The 18,128-nt window shown below is 41.7% G+C and overlaps 1 protein-coding gene across 2 annotated transcripts in view; it reads left to right on the forward strand.

The window, feature by feature from the left end:
• Window positions 1-18,128, forward strand: part of TMPRSS3 (transmembrane serine protease 3) — a 32,710-nt gene that overhangs the window by 5,152 nt on the left and 9,430 nt on the right. For both annotated transcript variants that reach the window (XM_030552183.1, XM_030552193.1), the window contains exons 5-9: window positions 1,297-1,420; window positions 3,355-3,480; window positions 4,011-4,054; window positions 14,380-14,545; window positions 17,730-17,899. In XM_030552183.1, coding sequence (XP_030408043.1) covers window positions 1,297-1,420; window positions 3,355-3,480; window positions 4,011-4,054; window positions 14,380-14,545; window positions 17,730-17,899 — 630 coding nt within the window. The remainder of the gene's footprint in view (window positions 1-1,296; window positions 1,421-3,354; window positions 3,481-4,010; window positions 4,055-14,379; window positions 14,546-17,729; window positions 17,900-18,128) is intronic.

Raw genomic sequence — 18,128 nt, forward strand, 5'->3', positions numbered from 1 at the left:
AGATCGGTTACATGCCTTTGCAGGCAGTCCTCTCCTACCAATCCCTCCATAAACTTATCAAGCTCAGTCTTGAAGCCAGTTAGGTTCCTCCCCACCCCACTGATTCCCCTTGGAAGGCTGCTCAAGAACTTCACTGTTCTGATGATTAGAAACCTTCATCTTATTTCAAGCCTAAACTTGTTGATGGCCAGTTTATATCATTTGTTCTTGTGCCAACATTGGGTCTTAACTTAAATAACTCCTCTCCCTCCCTGGTATTTATCCCTCTGATGTATTTATAGAGAGCAATCATATCTCCCCTCAGCCTTCTTTAGCTTAGGCTAAACAAGCCAAGCTCTTTGACTCTGCTCTCATAAGGTAGGTTTTCCATTCCTCAGGTGATCCTAGTAGCCCTTCTCTGCACCTGTTTCAGTTTGAATTAATCTTGCTTAAACAAGAGAGCAGAATTGTACACAGTATGTGGAACTTCTCCCTGAAAATCTGATCAGGAAGAAAATCAACTCCAAGCTGTATTATCTCCCTCTGGGCCCACTCTGAATCTTCTGCTAAACAGCTCATAGAACCCAACCTTTAGAAGCACTGCTCTAGTGGGAGTTGTGCTAGCTCATTGCAGATGGCAGGTAGAGGGAGCACTGCAGCTCCCAAAGTTATATCTCCATTTTTCCTCCACAGTCCCTAAGATCCTTTCCATCGGAGGTGATAATGCAAAGAGATCTCCGCAAAGCATTCCTTGGGAGATCAGGCTTGAAGTGATGATCAGGCACGTCCAATCCTATGTTCCTACAACTATGTCATGCTGCTAATACAACAACAATTACTTTTAATTACATTTTTCAAAGCTACTCAGCTTGGGCTTGATTTTTGGAGTCTCTGAGCACATGCAGCTCCCATTGATTTCAAATGGCATTCACTTGCCAAGAAACTCTGAAAGTCAGGCCTTTAATCTCTCTCTTACTGCTAGAATTCTGGCAAAAAGGGTTCTGAATCTATGTCCATTTATGCGGGGACTTGCCAGGTACATCAGGCTGCACTGGTGAAGCTGCATTTGCTGGGTGTCCCTTGGTATATTGTCAAGTAGTGAAGAAGGTAAAGGAAAATTAATTTTCTATTTGGAAAAAGATAGGTGAATTATCTCAAAGAAACAAATGTTCAGAAGAGACAAGTAATACAGACAGAATGAACCAAGAGATACAGAAGCCATGGTGATTTGCTTATGTTGTTTTGCACTTGATAGATTTCTCAATGGTTTTTATTAACTTCTTATTGGTGTTTTTTGTGTTTTTCTGAATTCCTCAGTCAGGCTGAGTGGAAAGAAAGCAGTGCTTCAGGTGTTTACTTTTGGTTCCTGGAGGACTGTCTGCTCAGATAACTGGAACGATGAGAATGGAAATGCTACATGTAAACGCTTAGGTTTCTCAAGGTATTGAATAAAACTGTCAGAGTCTCTAAACGACATTTTAAATAAACTTCTAGGTGGGAAGTGCTACTTAGTTCCTGCAGGAATTCTTGCCGGGCTTGGACTCACCCTCTGAGAAAGCTGTATCTACTGCATAGAATAGCTTCATTCTTGCAGGAGACAATTCAGTACTGACATGTTAATGGCATTCCCTATAATGTGACCAGAATGTTTTAAGTTATCTTGTATAATGAATCTATTCTGACTTTTATACAGTGTTAGTGTTAATGTAAAGATTACTAAAACAAATGATCACAGGTATTAGGATAAAATACTACTTCACTATTCAACATAGAAGAGGTGAGGTCAGGAAGTTTTATTTTCAAAATATACTAAAGAGTGGACTGACCAGCACCAAAGAGACTGCTTGAATAGGAAAACCCTCCTCTCATTGATAGGAGCCACACTGCTGGGGCTAGGAAGGGGATAGTGGAGTGGTCAGAGTTATACTTCCTGTTGACGTAGGACAAGATGGCCCAGGATATGCAACTGTGTTTCACCTTGGGGAGCAAATTGGTGTTCCCAGAAGCTGGGACTGGATGACAGAGGATGGATGACTTGATAATTGCCCTATTCTGTTAATTCTCTCCAAAGCACCTGGCACTGGCCACTTTCAGAAGACAGGATACTGGGCTAGATGGACCATTGGTCTGACCAACTATGGCCATTCTTATGAGCAGGGTCCCTGGCTGGCAGATATGATAGAAGGTAGCATGCAAGCTAACCAGTTAGGGACCTGGTCATGCCTTTATTTCTCAGACAATGCCCCTTTGGGGCTGTGATGTACCAACCAGCACAGTAACAAGTTCCTATTAGGTGCTAATGCTTCTGTGCTGCTCCCCAGCACACCTGCACAGCAGATAGAAGGATGTGGCCCTAAGGAAATAAAAGTCTGCTGTGCCATGCTGCTGGAATGTTCACCCCCAGATTAAATTTCACCAGAAAATGGTTTTTCAATAAACTGATATTTCCTATAAGCTGTAATGCAGCAGATGCTGTCCACCTCTATTCAGTCAGATCACATGCAACAAACTTCAGCCTAGAACTAGGGAAAATACAGCAAAGGAGTTTCATTGATTATTGATTCAAATTTTAAAGTAACTCACTTTGATTGTGTTCCCACCCCTTCTGTGTTTGCTTCCCATGAATATCCTAGCAAATGTGTTTACTTGATGGAAACTGAAAATTTTTAAGTGACTATTGGAGAGTATTTATTAAAGGTAAAATTTGAAAATAAGTGAGTATTTGCACCAGAAAACTGATTCTAAAATGTACACATATCTGATCGGTACATAAATATCAAGTGACTTAGTGTCCAATTAAGTATGACCAAAACACTTTGAATTTCAGTAACAACTAGTCAGAATGAGCTAGTCACAAGTGACCTACAGAGCAAAAATTATTTGAAAAAATCTGAAAAAAAATTCACACTCTTCTCTGGGAAAATTTTTAAACCGAAAGAAAAGCAGAATTTGTTGAATAAAAAAAAATTTGTTTCAATTTTTTTTTACCTCCTCTACTATAAAAACGAAGTCTTATTTCAGAGGGAGAAGAAGATATCTATGTTAGTGTTACAGAAAATGTACTGACCAATGAAAGATTAAAAGTTCAGTACAATATTAGAAGTAAAACCTATTTTCTCTGTCAGTTTAGGGAGTCTGTTCTGTTCTCAGTGTGTGTAACTTCCATATGTATTAATGGCAGTTCCATGCAAGCATGATAAGGCAAATAACCTCCTTTGTGAGAGATGACTGTATTGTTTTATATGCTGTTAGTATCAGACTGATATATTTACTACTTTGAATCTTTTAGTAATACCCCCACTGAATCATTTAAAAGTATTATTGGAAATTCTGTATCAGCAAGCTGAGTTTATGATTTTTATTTTTTTTTTGCAGTTACATAAGTTCTGGTTACCTGCCTGTGGCTGCAATCGAAGAAGAGTTTCAAAGACATTTTGTTTCTGTAAGTCATTGGTCATCAGCTGATCAAGTGACAGCCTTACACAATGCATCATACTTCAGGTATGTTTCAGACTGTTTAATTAAATACTAAGCAAATCAGAGTATATATGTTGATAGAAATGGTCTAAGTAACAGAATAAGAATTGTTAATAGATTAAGTTTGTTGGCTTATTTTCTCAGTAAGTTACACCTTTTCTCAGGCATGTAGGCCTTCATAAGTGTTTCATGCTGTCATATAGCAGAGACCCAGGTTCAGTGGCATCTTCATTACTTGTTCCCCAAAGAATGAGAGTTCACGTGTATTAGAGGCTTGATCCAAAGCCCATTAAAATCAAACTAAAGACTCCAATTGACTTCAATAGACCCTGGATCAGGCCCTTCTTTCATCTGTAGGTATATTCTGAGATTTATATACTCATACAAATGCACATACCTACACACACAGGTTATTTCTGCATGCATATAAATATGTGCACACACACAACATTCAGTGTCTATTCTTTTAATTAGACCCTAAATATGAAACCAGATATATATCCAAGAAATCAAAGAGCATGCTTAGGAATAATATTACTGTCTTTTCATCTTAGAGAAGAGTGTACTTCAGGCAACGTAATCATCCTAAAATGTTTGGGTAAGTGTTTGTGAAAGTTAAAAGTAACAGATCAAAAACTATCTTCAGTTACATTCATTTCAGTTGGCTAATGTGTGGGGAATGAAGCTAAGAAAATCCAAGAGTATATTGCCATGTTGTAAACAGTAAGTAGTGTTTTTGTGATGTCCAGGAAGAACTGCCTTCTTTAAATAAAGTTTTAAGGAAGGAATTATAGAAGGTCAGAGATGAAGATGTATGGTGAGGAGGTAAGTGATGGGGTACAAGAGCATATATGGGGAGGATTTACGTACAAGTAAGGAAGCAAATATTTAAGGATACTGAATGTATTCAGTCAGTGGATGGATATTATAACTCCAGCTAATTGTCACTGGGGAGGGGAAATGGAAATTTTTGTCTTACTTGTGAATTTTCATTCTAGGACCTTTCATATCAGAGAGTCTTTAGAGTGAGGCCTTCTCCATTTCCATGGCAAATAGAAGCAGAGCAGACTTCACTCTAAGCATGGGTGTGCAACCACCCCTCAAGAAGTGTTCACTCTAACAGCTTCCAAAGCTGAAAAATACTATATAAGTTTAAAAGTGCTATTCAGTTCAAACCATCTGCAGCACAGTCTTGAAATGAAATGTAGGGATTTCCTAGAGGAGCACCCTGCTTCCCTTTCCAAACTACTTATAAAGTGAGTAATAGTCAGGAAAAAACTTGGACATAATGCAATCCTCTGAGGGAGGGTCAGGCTGTCTGACATGCAGCACCCTCAAATGAAAATTCACAGGTAAGACAGAATTTTTCCTTTTCCAGACCCCTCCATGTCAGTCTTCACAGTGGGATGCAGAAAGCAATAACTCGTCTCTTGGAAGGGAGGCAGGATTCAACTTACCCATGAGTAACTGAAAAGGAATGTAAAGATATTGGGGCACTCCTTTCCATAACATTCTATCGAACACTGCATCACCTGGGAGAAGGAATTTGCCCTGATATTGCTGGAGAAAATGTGGATGGAAGATTCTGTAGTACTCTTACAGACCTCTGCATAAGATGAATGTGATCTCTCCAATCCACAAAATCACTATTCTTTTCACAGAGTACATAGTAATGAGAAGAGTTGTATCTGAGGCTTTGAATGCCTCTGCTATATAGTCCTTATTCCCTACTTGGCTCTGCTCATATCTAAATTCTCTACTTTCTTAAGATGTTTGGATTCAACCAGAAGGGCAACAATACCACTTCGAATTATATGAAGAAGATTGCATTGACCTTGGGGTGATAATCTTGTGGATCAAGGCCTTCTTAATTACCACATTTGACAGTGTTTCATTGAATGCACGCCAAGCTTCAAAATCTCCTTTGTCGAAGAGGTGGCAAATAGCCAAAAGATATTTTCAGTGAGAAGAGGAAGAGACCTACTGACTGTGAGGTTGAAATATGGTTTTAATTAGGATGTATGGTACACAGATTAAGATAATGACATGAATCTGCATATTGCTAGAGAACTGATAAGAGTAGTTAGTCTTCAAGAATCAGTTTATGTGATGGTAATAAGAGATTCTCATGGGTTTCTTACAGTGCAATAGGCCCGCAGGGACTAACTTGTCTTTCCAAAAACAATTGTTCTTGAGCCTCATAGTCAGGGCATCTTGTAAAAAGACTAGAATGTCCTTTGCTTCAGCTTACTTTGCCCTGATATGTGTCCCTTGTAATGCCAACATGTAAATCCCAAGTGATACATAGACATCAGACAGAATTTGTGCCAAGACGGCAGAAGGGTGTTGGTTACCTTCTTAGAATGACTGTAGCTCCTTCCTCTCAGCTGATGAATTAGGCAGGACTGGATTTAGTTTAGGCTAGGTCCTGGTTGCACTGTGTTTTGTTTGTGCATGTGTTGGGAGTTTGAGAAGAGGTTCCAGTTACATTTAAATCAGGTCTGAGAACCAGGACCTGAGATTAATGAGGCGGTGATTATTTTCACAGTGGGTTATACCTTCACAATCTCCTTTACCATCTTTACTCTCAGTGGGGAAGGAAATGGGAAGACATAAAGAAGGCCTTTTAGCCTACTTCTGAGATAAGGGGACCACGACCTCTGTTTTTGAATGTCTCTTCCTCATGTAGTACCTCTTTTGGTTTTCCAGCGGGTCTTGGATGCAAATAGGTTCATCATTAGGCTTCCCACCTGGCCTGTGATATGCCAAGAGGCCAGATGGTCTAGATTGCATTCCATTGGTTTAAGTGTGTCTTGTTGAGCCAGTCAACCCTGACTTTCCTTCTCAGCATAGAATTCTGAGAACAAGAGACAGAACTTCCCCCCAAGACAAGAACAAGGCTACTTGTTCTCTCCCCTTTTAGCAGTTATATGTACATCCCATGTTCCTGAAGAACCATCTGCTGCAAATGAAGGAGGGAGTGTGATGGTCCTTAGCACAAAAAATGTCTCTTCTTTCAGCCACATCCTACCCAAGTCATAGAGGAGTCTAGATATTGTCTCCCCCTTTTCCCAGCTAGTTAGGGTCAGGTTGCCCTATCAGTCTTTTCCAAGCTTGCTGATTCAACACTCATTCCATATTCACTGCATCTTCCAGTACACAGTGTTTAGAACATAAGAACATAAGAATGGCCATACTGGGTCAGACCAAAGGCCCATCCAGCCCAGTATCCTCTCTACCGACAGTGACCAATGCCAGGTGTCCTAGATGGAATGAACCTAACAGGTAATGATCAAGTGATCTCTCTCCTGCCATCCATCTCCACCCTCTGACAAACAGAGGCAAGGGACACCATTCCTTACCCACCCTGGCTAATAGCCATTAATGGACTTAACCTCCATGAATTTATCTAGTTCTCTTTTAAACCCTTTATAGTCCTAGCCTATAGTCCTAGTTTCAACCATTTTCTTGGCTTTTTTCTTGTTTTCCACCTATGAACTTTATTCTTAAATGCCTCCCTAATGGGATTCCCTTAATCCATTCTTTGTACATGCCCATACCATCACATATTGCTCTCTTGCAACTTCTCTCTAATATTGAAAACCTTGGTCTCACTCCTAATTACATCATTTTGTTCATGGTCCAGCAATGTGCCCCTCTCACTGCCCTCAAATATCTCATTTCAATGGTGTCAAGCCTTCTCAAGTGCCTCTCTTTGGTCACCCATGTCTCTGCTCTGTACAAACTGCTCTCTCCTGGGTTTTGTATCATTGTCCCTTAAGTTGTCTGAGCATCCATTTATTATAAATCACTTCACTTATCCTGCATCAGACTTCCCCCACATTCAGCAGCCTTGCTTGCAGTTCTCTGTTGATCTCTCCATTTGGTGTTAAACAGCCCCCAAGATACTTAGATGCAGAAATCTGATTTAGGCCTTGGCTTTTGATGTTGATATTCATCTGTCTTGGTTCCTGCAAGTTGCCCACATGACTTCAGTCTTTTCATTACTCACATTTGCGGTCACATTTTGTCTGTTCCCTGTTCCAAGCATCAGTCATTTGGACCAAATTTTCTTCAGTATTGGCCATTAGCACAATATTGTTCATGTAGATCAACTTTGTACCACCTTCCTCTTGGATTTGCTTACTTATGAAGTACATCACAATTCTGAATAGTAATGAAGAAAGCAGTGATCTCTGGTGTAGTCCAGCCTTCACCTTGAAACCCTCTATTACACTGAAAGGTGTCTGCACTTTTGTCATGGAACCATCATACAAACCCAGTACCATCTGGACAAGATCCTCTGGTACCCTAAGATTTTCCAGTAACCCAAATTGTAGCAGAGGCACCAGCAGTCTCCTAGGTATGGTACTTTGTTGAATGCTTTCTCCAAATCAAGGACTGTCCAACCGTCCTTGACATTTCCCTCCAGCTTCTTTTCCACCAGCTGTCTAATGAATGAACATACCATCTGTCATCCCTTTTCTTCTTCTAAAGCCAAACAGCTCCGTTCTTAAAATGAGCTCCACTATTCAGCAAATGCAACTATCTGTGATTCTCTCTAACAGTTTCATGAAGTGGGACAGTGTCCTAGGATGGTCCTGATTCGAGCATCTTCTGCCAGTATGCCACGGCATGACATACACCTGCCTCAGATTCCCCTTCATCAGAGTCCCCAGTAATCCCCAACCAGTCTATTTGAGTATGAAGATAGCCCTTGTGGGGTTAATTAATTACACACAAAAGCCCTGTGCATAGAAACCATTACTTGTGTCCCATAATCATAGTCCCAACAGTACATCACAAACAACCTCAGCATCTTTCACTACGTCCTAAAATTGTTCACTACAATTCAGCTCCTCAGTACAGCTCTGGCATCCATCACCACACCTCTTCCTCATTCTTAAGCCCTCTCTCCCTCCATCTTCAGCTCTCTATCTCTGAGAGCCAGCAGGTATCCCTCCCACACATCCAATGCTATCAGCCTTCATCCCCCTTCAGGGTTCTCTGGCCATGGTTTTCTGGCTCAGGCAGGTCAGATGCCTATGCTGGCTTCTAGCTTTCAGCCCTTTACAGCCTCCCACTGCTGGCTCTCTAGCAGGCATATTGCACTAGCCTGTAGAACTTTCCGATCCATGTAGACTCTCTCCCAAGGTCAGGAGGGAAAGTAACATAAATGTCTTACCGGTATGAGGGGCCGTGGCAGCACTTTAATGTCAGCTGTATACAGGCCCATACTGGCAGCCACTTCTTACCGGTACACCGTACTGGCCCATTTTCACTTCTGCTCTAAGCCCATTTCCTGATTCTTTATAAACCCCAGATGGTGCTCCATCCTCCTAACTAGCAAAATGGGAGCATGCTCTCGCACAGGGTAGCTGGACCTACTTCATTTACAGCCAGCCACCCTGTGACAGACAGCAGCTTAATTCCTCAGTACTTTGAACTGCCATATATGGCACCTTTTTGTTTGTACATTGTGGACTTTCTCTATTCTCTTGGGATTTTCCTTTCTGTCCAAACTGTGACCAGGACTTGTGTGAGCCTCTCTCAAAGCTGTGATAATTTCAGCTGTGATTTTGTCTGTTCCCGCTGCATTTCCAGATGCCATCTTCAGCAGTTCAGCCTTGACATCTGCCTCTGATAGGTCATCAGAATTCTTGGTTCACATGATGGTAGTGTAGAACACAAAGGGATCGCCTCATTAAGCAGACTTTCATAGTATTCTTGCCATTGGTTACGTACTGTGTCTCCTGTCACAAGTAGCCTGTGTCCGGAATTCAGCTGCCTCTGGGCTTGGTTGTCTAGCAAGTCAATGAGCTTGGCTGGGCCCAATAAACTCTCTCTAAGTGACTGTGATCCACCAATAGGTCAGAAGAGCCAACAGATCACCCTCACAGTTCGTCTCCTGCATCCTTTAAGAATGGTGTGTTCACTCCCTCTTCCTTTCCTTTGTTTCTTCTCCCTGTGATTGCATATATTTAAGAGTCTAGATAGGTTCCCGATAAATGGGGTCTGGTATCAGCACTGAGGACCAGCTTCTCAAGAACTGACATCAGGTAGCTGTTAAATAATATTCAGAATGAATTCATCAAGGGAAGCTAGTACTGGATCTGGACCAAAATCTTTATATACTGATTTGCTGCAATTGCAGGTTGGAAGAGAAGCAAGAATTGCGCAAGTTATACACATGGGACCAACTAGCCTAGGAGCTAGTCAGAGATTTTTATCTTAGGACAGTTGTGCTAATGTTTTTCAAACCAGACGCTATCTTCAGTTTCTCTTCTCAAATAAACATTGTCTTGGACAATAACTTAGATGCTGAAAGTTTGTGAGTGCTGTAACTGGCTCTTCCACTTGTTTGCTCAAAGTCAAGTTTCTGAAGGCTTTTAGCAATGATGAGAAGATTATTGGACAAAGATAGGCATGTATCCCTTTCACTTGAAGGAAGAGATGATATGGCATTTGTGAATACCATATAGACATTATGAATCCAAAAAGGGAGTACTCTGTATTGAAAATATTATTTGTTGTAGCAGAAGCTAAAGTATTTCCGGGTGACACTCTCTGATCATATCTTCAGTAGTTCTCTAGGATGTTTATTTTCATATTCCGAAGTTTTGGGAAGATAATGCTGTAATGATGGATTTCAGTATTTCCAGCTGGAATATTTATTGCTTTGTGGGTATGTCACTGTTTCTCTTTGTAGTATAAAGAACCTTGTGACCTTATCAAAATATCTGTCTCTTCACAGAACTGGTTCTATTATTGCTAAATGTATAGCCAATTGCTAGATTATACTTGTGATTCATTATTAAGAATGTTTAAGAGACCAGCTAATCAAGATTAACCGAAATTATTGTCTAAAGACAAAGCAGTACAATACAGAAAGGAAGGCATTAATATGTTATCAGCCCTTCTGGGTAACAGTTCTCCCAGCATTCAGTTCACCTTTCATAGAAGGTGTGCTCCAAAAACATGTCCCAAACCTACCTGTTATTTATGTCACAGCTGTTTATGAGCTAAAAGTACTCTGTGTATCACCTAAGACTAAAAGTTACCAATCAACTTGTTTTCTTGTTTTCCTGGTACCACATACCTTTCCTTATCTCTTATGGATTCTACATTGCAAGGCCAGAAGGAACCCCTGAGATCAGACTAGGCTAAAGAATATTCCAAAATAGTTCCTAGAGCAGATCTTTTAGATAAACATCCACATTTGATTTAAAAATCATCAGTGATGTAGAAGCCATCCCAACACTTTGTAAACTGTTTCAATGGTTAGTTACTCTCACTGTTAAAAATTTACACATTCTTTCCAGTATGAATTTGCCTACCTTCAACTTCCAGCCATTGGATCATGCTACATGCTAGATTGAGTTCTTTGAGTCTATCACAATAAGGCATATTTTCTAATCCTTTAATCATTCTCGTGACTCTTCTTTGAACTCTCTCCAACTTATGTCTTGAACTGAGGGCACCAAAATTGGACACAGTATTCCAGCAGCAGTCACACCAGTGCCAAATAGAGGTAAAATAACTTCTCTATTCATACTCCATATTCCCATTTATGCATCCCACAATCACATTATCTCTTTGGCCACAGCAGCACATGGGGAGCTCGTATTCAGCTGATTATGCATCAGGACCCTCAAATCTTTTTCCAGAATCATTGCTTACCAGGATAGAGTCCCTCATCCTATAAGCATGGGCTTTTTTGTTCCCAGATATATACATTTACAGTAAGCTGTATTAAAACACACAGTTTGCTTGTGCTCAGTTTACCAAGCAATCCAGATTGCTCTTAATCAATTAATGGGTCGCCTTCATTATTAAACACTCCCCCAATTTTTGTGTCATCTGTAAACTTTACCAGTGATGATTTTATGTTTTTGTCCCGGTCAGTGATAGAGATGTTAAATAGCATAGGGCCAAGAACTGATTTCCGTGGGACCCCACTGGAAACACACCCAGCTAACTGTTTACAATTACATGTTGAGATCTGTCAGTTAGCCATGTGAAAGTAACTGCCAACTTCTACCAGGTCACAGAATGAATATATCTGGTCTTTGATAGATTTCATATTTTTCAGAGCCAAAGCTGACTTCAGGTTTGCAGGGTATTGTGGGATATATATCTTGACGTGAGTGAGCAGAAGTGCAGCCACTTAATATAATAATATAATTTGGTCAAAATAACATATATGAATTGGCTAACACTATCATTCCAATGCATAGGAGATGAACTATTGCACCTTCATCTTCATATTACAGACAGTCTTGTTGATAATGTTGATATATTTTAATTTACTTTGGGGAAAAGGATAAACTTGAGTTTGGGGAATAAGCATGTGTTCTGTTGGATGTCCTTCCCTGACTCCAGCACTCACTTTGCGAAGCGGTTCACTCCCAGATGAGGGCCTACCCCGAAGCACCCCTCATGGGGGTGAAGGAGGGATAAATCTGCTCAGACTTAAGAGCCCCAAAAGAAGCTTTTGGGGTTTGATACTTTTCCATAGATTCCCAGCATTGGGCTCAGGAAAGGCAGCAATGGCCTCCACCTAATGGGTAATCACTGCACTGGGACCTAGAGGAGCACCATGTTTAAAGGGAACACCTGCCTAGTCAAGATAGTTCAGAGATTCTCACTGGAAGTAGGGTGGGACTTATTCCCTTCTCTAATGCCTCAGTGGCTGCTTTGTCTCTATGGTCTCCAAAGCACCTACCAACAAAATATTTGGAAGAATATCAGATGTTAGTCTGCAATTCCAGTTTCTTCAGATGGAGCATAGTTGCCCCTGAGACATGTCTTCGCAAGTTTTGAATGTACAACAAATCGGAGTCAGGGGAAGCATTGGTCCCGAAAAAGCTGCTAGATGAACTTAATTTAAAGAAGATTTTCTCATGGTTTTCTTTCTGTTTTGTTTTGTGCATGCTCAAGGTGGCCTCCCAGTTGAGCATGATCTTCCTAATAAGAAACTGTAGCCAATATGCTATGGGCTGAGGCTATTGTATCCAAGCTCAGACTGAGTGATGATCTTCTCCTTTCTGTGGGTTTGGCAGGACCACTCTCTCAGATGATATGACAATGCCCTTTACTAAGAAACTGAAGCAGGCCTAACATTAGACAGAGTAAAGAAGATCTTTTAGTCTTTAGGTATAGGTATGACTTTACAGGGAATTCCCACTTCACCTTAATCACACCCTCATAAGATAGGTGAGGAAGAATTACACCGCTCTTCAACTTTTCAAGGTTTCCCCCCCTTTGGTGTTTCATCTTCTAAAACTAGAAGCACCTATGAAGATAAGCACCCATTTGTGATTAATTCTGGGATGCTTAGCTAAGAATCTGAGGTATCTTGCTCAAAGTCCCATCTGTAGAGATTTCTCCTCCTCTTTAGAAGATCTAGAGGGGAGACTTTCTCATGATTGTGAGCAATATCCTTCACCAGTCCCTCGGCCAAACCCTTGAGACCAAGGGGGAGGGGGCCTGTGAGGGGAGAGTGCGTTACCAGGGAAATTGGAAGGACAGTCTGCAGACATGTATCCTGCATGTCTCCCTAAGGAAAATCATATCCACTTTATTATCTCTTATGGAATCCCTGGAGGTTGGAAGAGGAGAGGAGGTAGGTCCATCTCACATGGATATCAAAAGATGTTCCAGTTGCAAATTGGGCTGAAATATCTATTCCCAAAAATAATTTTGGTGTGGGTCAAGTGAAACATTTTGTTTCTATAACTTCAAAATATCAAAACCAGAATGAAACCATTTTTAATGTATTTTTCTGTAGTTAGTCTAAATTACAAAAGTCATCTCTAACCAGAAAACTAGAATTTTTTTTTCATTCAGAAAATACCCAAATGGAACACTGATAATGACAATTAAAAAAAATCGACATTCTTTTTCTTTTTTTTTGAAAAAATTGTCAAAACCAAGCCTTTCTTGCAAACAGTTTTGGTTTCAATAAGTTGGTGCTTTTTGATGAAAAGTGTTTCATCAAAAAATTCCCAATCAGCTCTAATCTGAATCACATCATTCCATACCTTGCTGCTGGGTCTGGGCTGAGTGGGGACAGACTGACCAAGCAGAATGGAGGAGTGAGCCAGAGCCACTGGGGACAAATTACTCATTGGTATCAGAAAGGTCACAAGCAACTGAGGCCCTGCAGGTACAACCACTTGTGGGAAGGATATTCTGTGGCCTTCTCAATCACCTGGGCATGATTGCAATGGGGGAGCCTTGCCTTCCCTTCCCTTGAAATTCAGGAGGCTCCAGTGAAACTTTCCTGCTTCATCTGTAAGGTGTGAGAATAGGGGTCCAATACCTGAGGGAGAGGCAGTAGGGACTTTGAACTTTACCCACAATGCTCTACAACGCAGACTTTGGTCTAGTCTCAGTGAAGGGAGCTTTGATGTGGCCTGCTCTACTGTCTTGGTGGGGATCTCACCCTTAGAAGAGCTTGATCGCCTGTGGCCTGCTGGATGTCTGCCATTCTGAGGGGAGAGAAAATCAAAAGAATGGGATAGTTTGTTTGTTTTGGGTTGTTTGAGTTTAGTAGTTTTGAGAACAACCTTGAAGCCAATGATGGAGAAAAAAACTACTGAGAGACATTTAGTTAAAATCTTTTAAAAATCCTGTGAAAGCTCTGCTCCAAAGGGAGCCCTGGAGTCTACTGCTTGGAGGCACAGAATTCTGGGGAGTTCTTCCTGAGGTCTGGTCCTAATCCCAGGCTTAGATCCAAGACATGGTCCTCCCCCAGTTGGAGGATTGGGAATATCTACTATGAAGACTGTCTGACATGGAAGGGACTGAGAATAGCTGGAATTCAAAAAGTAAGAAATAAAGGTTCATTTCACACAGATAGGATTGTGCTTACCATGTTTATAATACTCTTCCAACCATTTTTTCTTCCCATCCATACAGAGTGTGGTACTAGGTCCAGGTACTCCTCCCGTATAGTTGGTGGAAATGCATCATCACCCTGGCAATGGCCATGGCAGGTCAGCCTTCAATTTCAAGGATTCCATCTGTGTGGAGGATCCATCATCACCCCATGGTGGATTGTCACAGCAGCCCACTGTGTTTATGAGTAAGTATCTGTCATAAACAGATAGCTAAGGGTTAACGTCTCTTTCACCTGGAAAGAAGTAATCTGGGTGGAGGGAACTTTGTGTGGGAGTCCTTTGTTTTTAGGTCTTCTGCCTGTACTCTCTCAGCTATGAGGAGTGAATTTTTCTATTTCCTGCTTTCTAATCTTCTGTTTCCAAGTTGTGAGTACAAAGATGGTTTGTTGTTTTGTATTTACATGTCTATAGTTGCTGGAGTGCTTTGAATTGTATTCTTTTTGAATAAGGCTGTTTATTCAATATTCTTTAAAGCAATTGACCCTGTATTTGTCACCTTAATACAGAGAGACCATTTTTATGTATCTTTCTTTCTTTTTATATAAAGCTTTCTTTTAAGACCTGTTGGAGTTTTTCTTTAGTGGGAAACTCCAGGGAATTGAGTCTGCAGCTCACCAGGGAATTGGTGGGAGGAAGAAGTCAGGGGGAAATCTGTGTGTGTTAGATTTACTAGCCTGACTTTGCATTCCCTCTGGGTGAAGAGGGAAGTGCTTGTGTTTCCAGGACTGGAAATAGAGAGGGTGAACTCCCTCTGTTTAGATTCACAGAGTTTGCTTCTGTGTATCTCTCCAGGAACACCTGGAGGGGGGAAGGGAAAAGGTTTATTTCCCTTTGTTGTGAGACTCAAGGGATTTGGGTCTTGGGGTCCCCAGGGAAGGTTTTTGGGGGGTCCAGAGTGCCCCAAAACACTCTAATTTTTTGGGTGGTGGCAGCTTTACCAGGTCCAAGCTGGTAACTAAGCTTGGAGGTTTTCATGCTAACCCCCATATTTTGGACGCTAAGGTCCAAATCTGGGACTAGGTTTATGATAGTATCTTATCTACTTATCTTGTTTAACTTTCATATACCAGGCTGTGATAACTTGAGGGATAGTTGTGGAAACACAAGGACAAATGACATTGAAGAACAGTTCTGCACAGGAGCCAAGTGTTATCCTTATTTTACTTGCTCCAGTGAAAGTATCTCACATGTTACTGTATAAAGAAGGTACCTGTTGAAAAAAATGCATACACTAATAATGGTCCAACTGTTGTGATATCAGAATCTGAGGTCACATCTGGGAGATTGGGCCTGATTTTCAGAGGTTCTGAACACTCAAACTCCTTTGGATATAAATGAGAACTGTGGGTGCATAGTAACTCTGAACAAATCAGGCCATAGGCCAAAATGGCTAACCTTGGACACCTGAAATTAGGTATCTAATCAATCCTAAAATAAGTGGCCTGCTTTTCTGAGATTCTGAACATGCATGAAGTCACCTTCTTCTGAACAATGAGGTCATCTTTAGTATGTTTGAAAAACCAAGCCTAAGTATTCATTTAGGTGCCTAATTTTAGGCACTCAAGTTTGAAAATTTTTTGAGAAACTGTACTGCACATGACTTAATAATTTAGCAGTAATTTATACTTGACCATTCTTATAGTCACAATTTCCAAATTATTTTATGAGACCATTTTAGCTTGTACAAAATCAGTTAGTTGTAGGACTGCTTACAGTCTAGTGTGCAAATTGTAAATGGGTAAAGTCTTGCTTAGATTTTTCTTCTTAGAGTAACATTAAACCTGTTCCCCTTCCTTATGTGTAATGAGAATAGTCTACCAGTGAGAGATCTTGTTTGCATGCCAGCATCGGAAGGCTCTCATCCTTGCTCCTAGGAACTCACAGGTTAAAGATTCGTGATTTGTTCAATATTTCCAGAGAATCCATAGTAGAGACAGGAACTGAATACATGTCTCCTGCGCTCCCATCCAGCAATTTAGCTAACCCATAATTAGCATCACAGGCTAAATGCTAGGAGAGAGTGGAATTACCGCATGCCTTGAAGGCCAGCAGACATGAATAGTGGTGAACCAGTGACAGAAGTGAGTTCCAGAATGAAGGTCCGTCCACTGAAAATGCCCTGCTACTAGCCCTGTTAAATAAATCTAGTGACTTACTTTGAGCACCCCAGCTAGTCTCAACCACTCTGGTGTCACACAGGGAAAGAGGTGGTTTTTCAAGTAGGCAGGATGCAAAACCGCATAAGTCTATAGAGAGAATCAATATCTTAAATGGCATCAAACTGATAAGGAGCCAGTGCAGCCTTTCGAGCACGTGTGTGTGTGTGTGTGTGTGTGTGTGTGTGTGTGTGTGTGTGTGTGTATATATAGACACACATATGTATATGTGTACTCAGCTAGTCACTGAATGCAGAGGCGCCATCTTTCTAAGTTGCCAGGGAGTGCTCGACCCCCTGTCTCAGGCCCTGACCCCAGGGCCGCCCAGAGGATTCAGGGGGCTGGGGTCTTCGGCGGGGGCCCCCGCTTTGGCATTAATTTGGTGGTGGGGAGTCCTTCTGCTCCAGGACCTGCCGCTGAAGTGCCCGAAGGCCCGCAGCGGGGGCCCCTGCTGCCCAATTACCGCAAAGACCCAGCTTTTTGGTGGCGGGTCCTGGGGCAGAAGGACCCCCCACTGCGGGTCTTCGGGGCACTTCGGTGGCAGGTCCCGGTGTGGAAGGACCCCCCGCCACTGAATTACCACCAAAGACTCTGAGGGGGAAGAAGCTCCAGGGGTCCAAGCCCCATGAGAGTTTCCCAGACCCTGGAGCAAGTGAAGGACCCTGCTCCAGGGGCCCTGAAAAACTCTCGTGGGGGCCCCTGTGGGGCCCAGGGCCTGGGGCAAATTGCCCCACTTGCCCCCCCCGGGAGGCCCTACCTGACCCTACTCTACCCCTTTCCCCAAACCTCCACTCCTTCCCAACCCCGCTCCACCCTGCCCTATTCTGCCCCTCCCCTGAGTGTGCCCTGCCCTCACTCCTTCCCCTCCTTCCAGAGCCTTCTGAATGCCACTGAACAGCTGATTGTGGCTGGCAGCAAGTGCTGGGAAGCAGGAGGAGCTAATTGGGGGGATGCAAGTGGGTGCTGAGCACCCACTATATTTTTTCTATGGGTGCTCCAGAGCTGCAGTATGGAGTCAGTGCCTATGACTGTACATATATTTATTTATGAAGTGAAGTTTAAAACATGGCTGATACTAACAGACAGCTAGAAAAATAGTGTAGATTATATATATTCCAAACCCTATAGCTATTAATTTTGCATGCAGGCACAGTAGACAATTTTAAAACTTGACATTTATTAACATTTTCTCCCTCCTGCCTCTTTGTTTCAGTTTGTACTCGCCTAGCTCATGGAGCGTACAGGTGGGCTTTGTGACTCAACAAGACATTTCAGTTAATCCATATTCAGTGGAAAAAATTATATTCCATAGAAATTATAAACCCAAGACTATGGGGAATGATATTGCACTGATGAAGCTGGCAGCACCACTTGCTCTCAATGGTAATTTTTTGCCCCTTTGTTTTTTTATCTTTTTTTTTTTTTAAATTAAAAACTAGGAGTAATTTCTAGTGATACAGACCAGAAAAGCCTCTGAAGCACAGATGGGCTTGAATCAGAACACTGGGGGGGAAAAGTCCCACTAATTTCAATGGGTGTTGGACTAGGCTCACAGTATAGATAGACTAGTCCCCAAATGCCTAATACTAGGAGATATCCCCTACTTAATAGA

This window comes from Gopherus evgoodei, chromosome 1 (genome assembly GCF_007399415.2).
Source record: "Gopherus evgoodei ecotype Sinaloan lineage chromosome 1, rGopEvg1_v1.p, whole genome shotgun sequence".
Classification (NCBI taxonomy): Eukaryota; Metazoa; Chordata; order Testudines; family Testudinidae; genus Gopherus; species Gopherus evgoodei.